Source organism: Silurus meridionalis, chromosome 21 (assembly GCF_014805685.1).
Source record: "Silurus meridionalis isolate SWU-2019-XX chromosome 21, ASM1480568v1, whole genome shotgun sequence".
NCBI lineage: Eukaryota > Metazoa > Chordata > Actinopteri > Siluriformes > Siluridae > Silurus > Silurus meridionalis.
The window spans coordinates 6616990-6629861 of NC_060904.1; the positions used below are offsets into that span (position 1 = coordinate 6616990).

Here is a 12872-nt window from a genome sequence, read left to right on the forward strand (position 1 = left end):
ACACAATATAAATGAATTTTTATGTCAAAGTAATGGCAAAAACAAAGATTTGTGCACATGTTTGGGATCTTTGGGATGCATTGTGACTGGAATGCAACCAGTTTAAAAAGTTAAACATACAGATTTTACACAATTTACATAAATTGTGTGGGACTGAAGAAACTTCTGTAGACACAATGGCAATGAGGACCATAGGCAGAGGTGTGAAGTGTACCTGTAAATCATACTACAAAATTCACCAATTTCAATATGACAAAGTAAAAGTCTTAAAGTAACTGATTTTAACAATACTTTGAGTATTTTTCTCATATTGAGCGTAGGCTCAAAGATGCACTAGACCTTAACACCAAAGCAAATGCAATTGAAAAAGGTTTAATTTCCTAAAATACAAATCAAATTGTACACCTAAGAAAGATAATTAGCAGTGCAGAGAAAACTCTGAAGTTCTGATTGAATATTAAAAAAAAGTATTTATATGAAATGACTGATATTAAGGAATATGTTAAGCTGTTTTCCATAGACATACTGTACATATGAAAAACCTACACATGCAGCAACACGAAGCCAGCACAAGTCTTTTTTTATCCAAAAAAATCAACACAACAGCCTCTTTGACATGCCAGAATAAAACAAAGCAAAATCTTTCTAAAAGGTATCGGTTAACAAATAATATGACATAGTCATATGAATAGTATCATGTCACGAAGTAGAAGAACTATTAGTATTTACTGGACAAATACAATTAAATAAATAATAAATATTTTATTATTATTATTATTATTATTATTATTATTATTATTATTATTATTATTATAAAAATATAGATATTCATAGCTGTCTGTGATTTGATGCACCTCTCTCAGAGAAGGGCAATATTCAACTACAACCAATACTGGTTATTAAAGTTTTTAGAATTTATTCTAGCTGTTGTTGAACTAAAAATGAGGCTACTAGTGCAAAAAGTCAATATACAATATGAGCAAAATTTCCTCAACACCATAAAACCAAATTCTCCCTTTTTGTTTAGAATCACTGTAAACTTGAGACACTACTTAGACAACTAGTGTTATTTGAATCGTACTGCAAAATGTAAAAAGCCTGCATTTGTCACATATACAATACAGCATGGTGAAATTTGTTTCTTTGCCTATCCCAGTTTGTTAGGAAGCTGTGGTCAGAGTGCAGTGTCAGTCATGATACAGCATCCCTAGAGCTGATACAGTAAAAGGATTTGTCCAAGGCCTCGATTTTGGAACTTTGCAAATGCTAGTGTGTGTACCCCAATCTAGAGTAACTTAGAGCCGTAACTGTTGAGCCACCGTTGCCGACATCGCCCACATATATATCAATGAATCAATAAATCCCAAAAATGCCAAAAAGCTTTATGCAGATAACCTGTTCCAACCAGTTTCAACAAAAACAGATTAAAACCTATTAAACATAGTAAATACATAAAACTAGATACATGCAAGTGCAGTTATTTGTGTTCTTAATCATGTTAAGATCATTTTTGGGGAATGCACTACAAGAAAGCAGTAAAAAAAAGGTCATGTGACTGAGAGAGTGGTCTGTAACATTACTTATATATATAAAATATAGCGGGTAAACATGATACTGCGTTTTTTGTTTGTTTGTTTGTTTTATGAAGATAATCATGGAATGCTATTAATTCTGCTAAATATGTCTTTCATAGATCATTACAGGTTAATTAAAAAGAATAATAGATGATCTTTTTTTAAAATCTGTCCCCAGAAGCTAAATGCAATTTTGTTTTAGATTTAAAGTATTTGAATATGTTATGTGATTATTGTATGCCCTTCCATTGCTCTTTCTAAACAGGCTTGTTCAGTAATGTGTTACAACTTTGTTTTATTAATACAGGAAGAATGCCAAAATTATATCCGTGTCCTTCTGGTGAATGGGGACAGGCTTTTTACGTGTGGCACAAATGCCTTCACTCCAATTTGTACCAATCGCACAGTAAGTACAATTTTATTTTATTTTACTTACAGCTTAATGACCTACAATAGTCATACATCCTGGATTGTCACATTTCTCTGTTGGTTGAACCATTATCAATGACAGGGAAAATGGTTTTTATTCTCATTTATGAATCGAGACCTTATTTTAACCCTTAGAATTCTAATGACTTTATAGGATCCTGGAGATGTTTTGATGCAATGTTCATGGCTTGAATATTTAAGTTACGTATGGCATAATAATAGCAAAATGTTTAGTACATTCTATTCAATTTAAGTTCTGTTACAATAAAATCTGGGCAACATGCATGTTGTATTTTTGAGAAAATTACACAGAGATAGGTCCATGAAAGACTTTATTAAGTATATTTTTTACACTCTCTCTCTCTCTTTCCTCTCTCTCTCTCTCTCTCTCTCTCTCTCTCTCTCTCTCTCTCTCTCTCTCTATATATACTGTATATATATACGTATATGTACAGATAGTCCCTGAGTTATGATGGTTCGAATTTATGATGACCGTAGCGATATGACAAAATTGTAAAAATATTTTTAATGTCACGCAAAAGGCACAGGCAGCAGCGTACGATATACGAGACATTGGATGCATAGCTGGGATGAGCGTATCTCACTAGATGTCCCATTTGAAACAGTTGAAGTAAAGTTGTCTCAGTGTTAGTGTGTATTTTTTGTTTTGTTTCAAACGCTTTCAAACAGCAATTTTTGTGATAAAAGCATGTCTTAAAAGGGCCCAACTATGTCTCCTGCTGGTAGTGAAAAAAGTAAAGAAAAGCATCAGTTTGGAGCAGAAAAAGAAAATTATAAATCAGCATGAAGCAGGAACGGCTGTCATGGTCATAGTACCATCTTTTTTACTTTGATGGCATCGTAACGTATCTTCATTGTAAGTAGAAGACTACCTGTGTGTGTGTGTGTGTGTATATATATATATATATATATATATATATATATATATATATATATATATATATATATATACAGTATCTCGGAAAAGTGAGTACACCCCTCACATTTCAGCAACCATTTAAGTGTATCTTCAGCTTGTATAGCAGTATAGATTTACTGTCCCCTGAAAATAACTTATACACATAACATACAGCCATTATTGTCAAAATAGCTGGCAACAAATGTGAGTACACACAAAAGTGATAACAGCTGTAGTCGTTTAACCATGCAAAGCCACATGTCCTATTAATCATGTTCATGTTTTTGTCTGCTTGAAAGGACCATACAAATTTGTGTATCTTGTATTAAAGCAGTTAAAATTTGGGGCTTTGAGTACATTCCTTAATACTGGCCACTGGATGTTCTACATGGCACCTCAAGGAACTTGCTGAGGATTTAAGAATTAAATGTGTTGCTCTTTACAAAGATGGCCTATGCTATAAGAAGATTAGTAACACCCTGAAACTGAGTTACAGTACAGTGGCCAGGTCATATAGAGGTTTTCTAAGACAGGTTTCAATCGGAACAGGCCTCGCAAGAGTCGATCAAAGAAGTTGAGTCCTCGTGCTGTGTGTCAGGTGCAGAATCTGGCTTTAAAAAAAAGACGCATGAGTGCTGCCAGCATTGCTTTAGAGCTTGCAGAAGGGGATGGTCTCAGACTATACGCCACACACCGTACAAGTCGGTTTGTATAGCCATCCTCCCAGAAGGAAGCCTCTTCTGAAGCTGACTCACAAGAGAGCCTGCAAACAGTTTGCTAAAGACAACCTGTCCAAGAGCATGAATTACTGGAACCATGTCAGATGGTGCCTACAGTCAAGTGTGGTGGTGGTAGCATCATGGTCTGGGGCTGCATGGGTGCTGCTGGTATTGGGGAGTTGAGGTTCATTGAGGGAGACATGTATTCCAACATGTACAGTGACATGACTCGTCCCTTCAGAAACAAGGCAGAATGACAGTTTTCCAACATGAAAACGACCCTAAACACACCGCCAACTGACAACCACCTTGCTAAAGGTGATGGAGTGGCCAAGTATGTCTCCAGACCTGAACCTATTGAGCACCTGTGGTGCATCCGCAAGCAGAAGGTAGAGAAGCGCCACGTGTCTAACATCCAGCAGCTGCGTGATGTCATTATAAAGGATTGAAATTTTTTTCGAAAAAAACCCTTTCAAAACCATTTTTAATGTCTAGTTGTTTTAAAACATTTTTGTTTTCCAGTTTTGTTTTCTCTATGCCGTGTCATGGCCACCCAAATGTATGATAGCTCCTTTTTTGTAGTCTGGGATTTGATACGGCTGAATTGCAGAGAAATAAAACGATTGTGTGTATGGATGTCACACATTGTTTCCTTCATTCCTCTTTCATGCATATCATTCAGTCATATGGGAATCCTGGGCTTTTAGTAACGAGATTATCCGTAAATCCATTTTGCCAGTGGGGACAGTTAGCTTATTTGCAATGATGATCTTCCCCTCATTGGCTCTTTCGAAGGTGGCAGGGTTTTTTTTTTTCCACTTTAAAATGTGGAAAGCGTGCACAGTTTGTTGCCAACAGGATAAAAAACCATACAAAAGCACATTGTGACTTAATGCACAGCAGCATGAGTGTGAACCATGGATTTCAGGCTATAAGATGAACTATAGTTGGATGACAGTTGCAAAATAGATTCACAGAAGGCTTTGGGTTACATCATGCAAATGTAACGCAGTGCCATAAGCTGTAGCTTAGGCATGGCAGTGTAGTAGCTGGATAGCACTTCAAGCCATGATTTGACACTTACTGCCTCATTTTTGCGCTTGGTCATTACAACCCACCAGAGTAGCAACTACTCACTGCATGTCTGCTCTAACTGCTCACGTAGTGTGAATGCTTCAGACATGATGTTCTCAGTCTGCAATCAATAATTTGACATGTTCTAAAAAAATGTTTTTGTTTTATTTTTGCCTAAATGAACCACATTGTGTAAACATCTGTGTGACAAGTTGCAAGTACAAAGATGAATGTTGAACAATAACCTACTGAGTTTTTGTCATGTGTGCAAATATAATGATGCTACATTTGAAGCTTTGTTGGAAAAGGTCTGTTATACTGCAATTATTTAGCAAACTATATTTGTACAGTATCTCATTTGGGACACCAATATACAAATACATGGAAGAAGTGCATCTCACACCTAGGCCTTCACTAGTGTTCTACCTGAATTAGTCTTAATACCATCATTATGATACCACAGTTACAGAAACCACCAATATTATAGAGAAATGCAGTATAACAGCGCTGCATCACAGACAGGTATCTCATGCAGTGAGTATGAATGTCATTACTAAAGCAAGAAAAGCAATGAACACAATTCAACAAGTCTCAACTGCATTGACTGTAAACATCAACAAAATGACCCTGGGTTTTCTGGGCATTTTTTGTGTGCATTTTGGGGGGGGGGTCCTGCGCATTTAGAATGAAGGCAAGTTGTACGTATTGTGTATTTTTGTGCAAATTCTACAGGAAAGAAAACACAAAAGTATAAATGGTTCATGCAAAAACTCAGCTGTTTGAATTGTTGAAACTGCTTTGGCTGACTGTTCCTCAAATTTCCTTTTTTTTACATTTATTTAGATATTGTTTGCCTGCTAGATGGCCCTGGTGTCGCCGACTTGCAATATTATTGTTTAAAGCAACAGCTTTAATAGAGAAAATATTGTAATGCATATTCATAGAAATAAAAACTGATGATTCAGAGTGCCTCCGAAATCTGAAATCTTATTGGATTTAAACTCCAATAGAATAATAAATTAAATAGTAAGTCAATAATTCTGATAAGATTGAGCATAGCTTTGTGGTTAAGGCATTGGACTTTGGATCAGAAGGTCACAGGTTTAAATGCCACCACCACCATGCTGCCACTGCTGGGCCCTTGAGCAAGGCCCTTAACATTAACCCTGCTTAGTTGTAAGTCGCTCTGGATAAGGGCATCTCCTAAATGCCATTAATGTAAATGATAGCGTTTAGACCAGCAGCGAAGGTCTTGATGGCCCACCATTGAGTTCAAGTAAAATTTTATGCTACCACATCCAAAGGCATCCTATACAGTTGTGGGCTTCCAACTTTGTAGTTCCAGTTTAGGGAAGAAAAACATATGGCTGGAAAATCCGGTGTTCCAATATTTTTGCCCATATAGTTGATTTAAGCAAACCTGTGACTACTGTGTGCATGATGTGACACTGCACAAAGCATTAATTCAGTTGAAATAGTTCATAGTGAAATTTTCTGTGTACATACTATATACACTCTTCATTTTACAAAATGGGTTAGATTACGGTAATTTCCGGACTATAAAGCGCACCCATATATAAGCCGCTGAATTTGACAAAGATTTTTATTTTAAACATATATAAGCCGCACCTGTCTATAAGCCGAACTGTCTACATTGAAACTAATGAACTTTACACAGGCTTTAACGAAAGACAGTGACTTTTACATGGTGTAACGGGTGAAATATGTTGTGGCTCCTTTAAGAGCAGAGCGGTATTTTGGGAATAGCCTGCCGCCGCATTTTTCCGCTATTACCGCATATGTGCAAGACCGAGGAATATGTCCTTATTATTTTCTGATGCTCTAGTACGGGTTAGAAAGTTTTTTTGACTAACCCGTAATGCTGTTGCCAAAAAAAATAAAAAAGCACGAGTTTTGGAAAGCTGTCTGTGCTTATATGATTTCTGTTGCAACTGGAGTTAGCGAGCTATCCCATTACCCAGACTCAACACGTTACAACGGCTTGTATCTAAACAGTAGCTGACCAAGAAAGTCATTGTTCACTGTCCTTCTCTGTCCTTTTACAACTATTTATCTCTGGAGTTTTTCTTTTGGCATCGTCGTACGTTTAAAAAGAAAAGTTTTTTCTCCCAATGCCGTGCAGCTCAGAACACAGGTGAAGTGCGTTTTTTGTTTCTGTTCGGAAATTTCATTGGTCTAATGTTATGTCGCTCAGTTTTTTGTCTTGAAGTTTGTGAAACCGGGAAAAACCCAGGAAAAATTCAGAAATTAGCCGCTTCGTTGTTTAAGCCGCGGGGTTCATTTTCATTTTCATTCTTATTCATTACTAGAGACTCAATGCACTTTTGTACGTCGCTCTGGATAAGGGCGTCTGCTAAATGCCACAAATGTAAATGTAAATGTAAATGTTCAAAACATGGGAAAAAAGTAGCGGCTTATTGTCCGAAAAATACGGTAGTACTTGAGTATGGGATTTGAAATGCATCTTATTTTACCTTCTGCTTGTAAGTTTAGTTGGTTAGGTTTGCAAACAACCAAAACACTGGAATGTCTTGTTTGCAAGCTGCACAATTGATGAATTGGGAATCAATTCACATAATGGCAGCGATGTGATGTGATGTATCTTGACAAGTGAGTTTAATTAGGAAAAAATTAACAAGTTTGAGCCAAGTATGAAAAAAATGCTCTCCTATGTCTATGCCATGTCTTATATATAACCTTTGTTTATATGTTAAAAAATGTAACAATAATTGGATTGTACATTGATTTTTGATTGACAATATCATGGTATTGTGGTGACGGAGTAAGACATGGGTTCCGTTTTGCTATTTAAAAGTGTTGTGAAATGCATTGGCATAACACTATAATGAATTATGTACATTATTGTAGACCAACACATCCATATGAGGGTTTTTCTTAAACTCATACCACAACAGTAAAAGCACCCAGTTGTTTGGGATGCCTTTGTATGCTGTAGAAATTCCTTCCCAAACCTGTCTCAGCATGACAGTTCCCCTGTGCAGAAAACAAGCTCCATGAATTACCAATTTTGGAGTAGAAGATCTCGAGTGTCCTCCACTGAGCCCTGACCTCAAGCCAACTGGACACCTTTGGAATGAACTGGAACAAGGGCTATGCTCAAAGCCTCCTCACTCGACATCAGTGCCTGATCTCACTTATTTTTTTTTTGCTGAATGAGCACAAATCCCCACAGCAGGGCTCCAAACTCCTTTCCAGAGGAGTGGAGGTTATTATTACAGCAAAGGCAGGACCTAAATCTGGAATGGAATGTTGAAAAAGCACATATCGTATGGGTGTGATGGCCAGATTGCCACGTTTTTTCTCTGATGATAAATGAACAGGATTTGGGGCTTTTAATAATCGCCATGACACATTATAACCATCATACACATCCGACATGCGAAAAGTATGCAAAGCTACACTGTTAAATGTGATGACCTGGAAAGGGTCTAAACAAACTTCAACAAAATTCTGTTACTCATTCAGGTCACTTTGACTCCATAATTTGCAGGCGAGCTCTACTGTATAACACTAGATGCTTCTAGAAATTAGTAGTCATAAATTCTTCTGTAGGTCTATATCAGCATTTGGTGAAGATTTTTGCAGTACAAAAAATGCTTTTACTTAAAGCGATGTCAAAAAAATTATGTTTGATTTATGAATTGAATAGATACCTGCTTGCCTGTTGTTGAAATAATAGACATTATGTGCCTTCATTCCTCCTGCACATTGTGTATTTAGAAACTGTCCTTGAAAGGTTTTTCAAACTTTAGTGAGTCTTTATGATGCAGTTGTGTGGAGCACAAACACCATTGTCGAAGAGTGTGTATTGTATTTTTTAGTCTTATCGCTTATTCTGTTTTGGTCAACAAAGTCGCACTTTTGTCTCCAGGAAAAATGCATCAACATTTTGTTAAATGAATAGCTTTGTAACAGTTTTTATATAAAGATTTTTTTTACTATCGAAACTGTGGTTCCTAAAGGTTATTTTTTTTCACAACACACTGGCTATTGAAAAACTCTGTTCTTGTGAATTCTAAAAAGTTTAGTTATTCCTGTGTGTACTGACGACACGATTGGTGAATCTGAATTTTTAAAGCAAAGCTGCTCAATGTTGCTTAAACACAGCTGCCTGAGTGTGAAGCGTATCTTTCAGCTCCTCCTCTTAATATGCATTACAGCCGTTGTGTTGTATCCGCAAGGGATGCCAGACGCTAGTTTTGTGAAGGTGTTCGATCAAAAAATGAAAGCCCTCTTTTCATTTTTTTTCCCTCACCCATCCTGCGAAAGACATGCAGACGGCACTTCCTTTAGCCAAACATACAAATTCGCCCTAGGCTTTCCTTGCAAATAAATTAGCTCTAAGGAAGCTGAAGCGAGCTGAAAGACATCCAGGCTTTCCGCGAGCCAGGATTTGAGATAATCCCTCCTTTACACCGATCACACAGGGCGAGTGTTGTGGCCATCAGCTGCTTGGGAGATAAACACATCCGAATGAGGCGACACAGAATACGAGCTTCCTGTAGGACAGATTTATGGAGTGTTTATCTAAAGGACAGCAGTTGCACTAGCTAAACCGAATGGCATTTAGTGGTCGGATTCATTTATAAGAAATTTGCCTCACTCACCCCGAGACATTTTAATGGGCAAAAATAAATAATGGTTCAAGAATGAATAAGAAAGCAGAATAGAAAGAGAATGAAAAAAACCTATATAACACTTAATTTATATATATATATATACATATATATATATATATATATACTTAATTTATCTACTTTTACAAATGATCAGTGACTACAGCGACTTCATTGGCTTGGAGGAGTACACATCCTCAGTGCAAGTGGCAAGTGCACTGATGACATGACCATCTCCAAGACCATCACCACACGCTCCAACCAGAAGCCATGTATGAAAACAAAGGTGCGTGTGTTGCTAAAGTCTGGAGACTCCGCCTTCAACGCAGGGGACAAGATGGCTTTAAGAACAGCAAGGGCCAAACTGTCCCGAGTTATCAGAAAGGCAAATCGCACACATGCCAAGAGAATCCACAAACCTGGAACCAGGAACACCACACCTCCTTGCAATGACTAAGTGCTCTGGTAGAGTGCTCAGGGAATGCACAAATCAGCTAATGGAAGTCTTCACTAAAATCTTCAACAGCTCCCTTAGCAGCACTGTTGTTCCTACGTACCTCAAGACAGCGACCTTGTCTCCATGCCAAACAAGTCTACAGTCTCCTGCCTCAATGACTATGGTTCCATCACACTTACACCCATCATAATGAAGTGCTTCGAGAGGCTTCTTATGCGGCACATCAAGACATTGATAGATGATGTCATGGCCATGACCCTTCATCTGGTCCTTACTCACCTCGACAATAAGGACACATATGTACGAATGCTGACCCTACAGTATATATATATATATATATATATATATATATATATATATATATATATATATATATATATATATACATACACTAAATTATCCACAACTGTAAACAATGTGTCCTTGTTTCCACCACACATGCTTTAATTAATTTATCTGCTTGTGTACATCTTTTATGTATCATTCCTTATGCCAGTGCTCTTTTCTCTCTATGTGAAATCAGGTTTTACACCACATTTGTCATTTATCTTTTTATCTTCCCTTTTCTGCATTTTTGTGAGCATAATGGTCTGCTCATTACATTATGTCACCTAGTGAGATATCCATTGAAGCCAAATTATGAATCCATAAAAGATAAAACACAAAAGATTAACAGAATGGGTATTTGCATTGTAGAAGGAAAATAACACTAAGAGTTAAATGTGAATAAAGGATTAATTAAGGAGAAATGGATTGCATGGATTTTCTGTTTTCAAAAGCACTGGAATTGTATACCTAAAATAAATAAGAAACTATTTATGTTGGACTGAAAATGAAGGTGATGTTTAAAGAAGAGCATTAATCAATAGCGGCATGGATTCATGTCCCCCCTGTTATGTCACTTTAACCAGGACAAAAAGCACATTTTGCTCATGTTTTGTGTTCTAGTTTGGTCCTGTCATTGCTTTTGTTATCTGATTATTACTTTGCTCTTGCCATGCATTAGTATCATCACGTCCAGATTATTTGTTGCACTTTATTTTCTACTACTGCCAACAGTAATTAATTTGGGCATTAGCACTTGCATCCTGCCTCTACTCACTACACTTTACAGCAGTTATGACACATGAACTAATCCACTCAATTTTTTATTTCAGTTCCTTATCATCACAAAACTCCTTTTCTGCCTCTGGCTCATGGTTGGTCTTTCTGCATTTTCTATTAAGTCCTTAAAACTGATCCAGAAAGCTTTGCACTTGTCATCTGTCTTCTTAAGGTCATCTGTGTCAGTCCACTGCTGCACTGACTTCACTAGCATCCTGGAACTCTTGTATTAGATTTTAATTCCCAGATGCCTGCCAACACAGCCAAAAGTAGAGCAGCTTCCCTGCACCTGATAGCATTGCTCAAATCCCTAACAATACCTGAAAGCTCTGTATCCTATAAGTATGGCATGGTGTAAACCTCTGGACATATGCATGCACCCAGATGTCTTAACAAGCTCTGATTTACTGGACTGAACAACAATTAAGCATTTAATCAAATATAAATCAAACTAATACAACACAGAAATCTAAAATGTATCTATGTACGCATGGCATTAACACTAATCTTTTTAAATATTTTACACCGCAGGTGAATTCTTGATTCTAATTGGTCAGAAGGTGTTCATTATTTTTCAATAAGAGCAGTATTGGATATTCTGCTGACTTTAATTCAAATTCAAATTAAACAAAAAGTTGATATAAATAAAAACCTTTTGTGCTATTTAGTATGTGCTGTTGGATAATTTGGACAATTAGAAAATGACCATCTTTGGGTGGTAACAATCATTATTGTTATTCAATATAATTGCCACATATACTACAATAAACACATTTAATGACTAAAAAATGTAGAACAAAAGCATTTTAGGTCGTGTTGCACATACTGCCAAAAGCTTTTGATCATTTTATAAACACCATGTACCTAACGTATTTTTTCGCAGTATATTCCAGGTACATTATACTTTAAGGAAACAGCCTCCAATTTTGTTGTAGGAATTGAAAAAGAGATTAGCCTGCAATTTTGCTCATAATAGCAAAGCATTGCCTATGAAATCTGTAGACGCTAGCATTTATGCTCTGATTGATTCGGTTTTATTTTGAGCTGTAATTTCATTTCTCTTTATTTAGATAAAGCAAGTTCTAAATTATTCTGACAAGTTTCTCAGTTTCTATTTAATACAGACCAGTTGCATTATCGGGTCTGCCAGCACTGTTACGGTATTTATTTCCAAATAAAGGGAATATATTTGTATCTTCAGTTCATACTTCTGTGAAAGCCAAATTATCCATCAATAAGCCAAATTTGATTAATAATGACTTTTTCAGGATGCATACAATGTGTATTCTGAGCCCGATTGCCAGAATTATATTAATGTTTTTGGACAAACACTGTGTTCTTATGTTGTTTGTATTTAATGTGCACAAATATCAATTACTTTTCATACAATTTGTGTGTGTGTGTGTGTGTGTGTGTGTGTGTGTGTGTGTGTGTGTGTGTGTGTGTGTGTGTGTGTGTGTGCGTGTGTGTGTGTGTGTGTGTGTGTGTGTGTGTGTGGACCATGACTGCCAAGTAACAAGATAAAAAATGTTGACACTGGCTACTCCTCAAATAGATAAATTATTTGAATTGTAAGCAAGCCAGCCCTCCCACATCGGAATTATTATTGTTTTATATTCATGCTGCTCCCTGGCTCAGGAATAAAATGTTTGCTTCCATATTATCTCAATCATTGAAGGAAATGCAAAAATGATTTAATAGAACTAAACTCTTTTCTCCAATGTCTTATGCAGCAAGATAATAACATTTACATGCAACAGATAGATAGATAGATAGATAGATAGATAGATAGATAGATAGATAGATAGATAGATAGATAGATAGACAGACAGACAGACAGACAGACAGACAGACAGACAGACAGACAGACAGAGAGACAAGTCTAAACAAAAAAGTTGGTTGGCAACAAAACAAACAAACAAAAGATAGATAGATAGA

General features: G+C 36.5%; 1 protein-coding gene across 3 annotated transcripts in view; it reads left to right on the forward strand.

Annotated features, from left to right (window-relative positions):
* Window positions 1-12872, forward strand: part of sema5a (sema domain, seven thrombospondin repeats (type 1 and type 1-like), transmembrane domain (TM) and short cytoplasmic domain, (semaphorin) 5A) — a 227343-nt gene that overhangs the window by 101645 nt on the left and 112826 nt on the right. For all 3 annotated transcript variants that reach the window (XR_006923712.1, XM_046834116.1, XM_046834115.1), the window contains exon 6: window positions 1882-1980. Coding sequence is in view for 2 of the 3 variants with exons in the window: in XM_046834116.1 (XP_046690072.1) it covers window positions 1882-1980 (99 nt within the window). In the remaining variant the exon portion in view is untranslated. The remainder of the gene's footprint in view (window positions 1-1881; window positions 1981-12872) is intronic.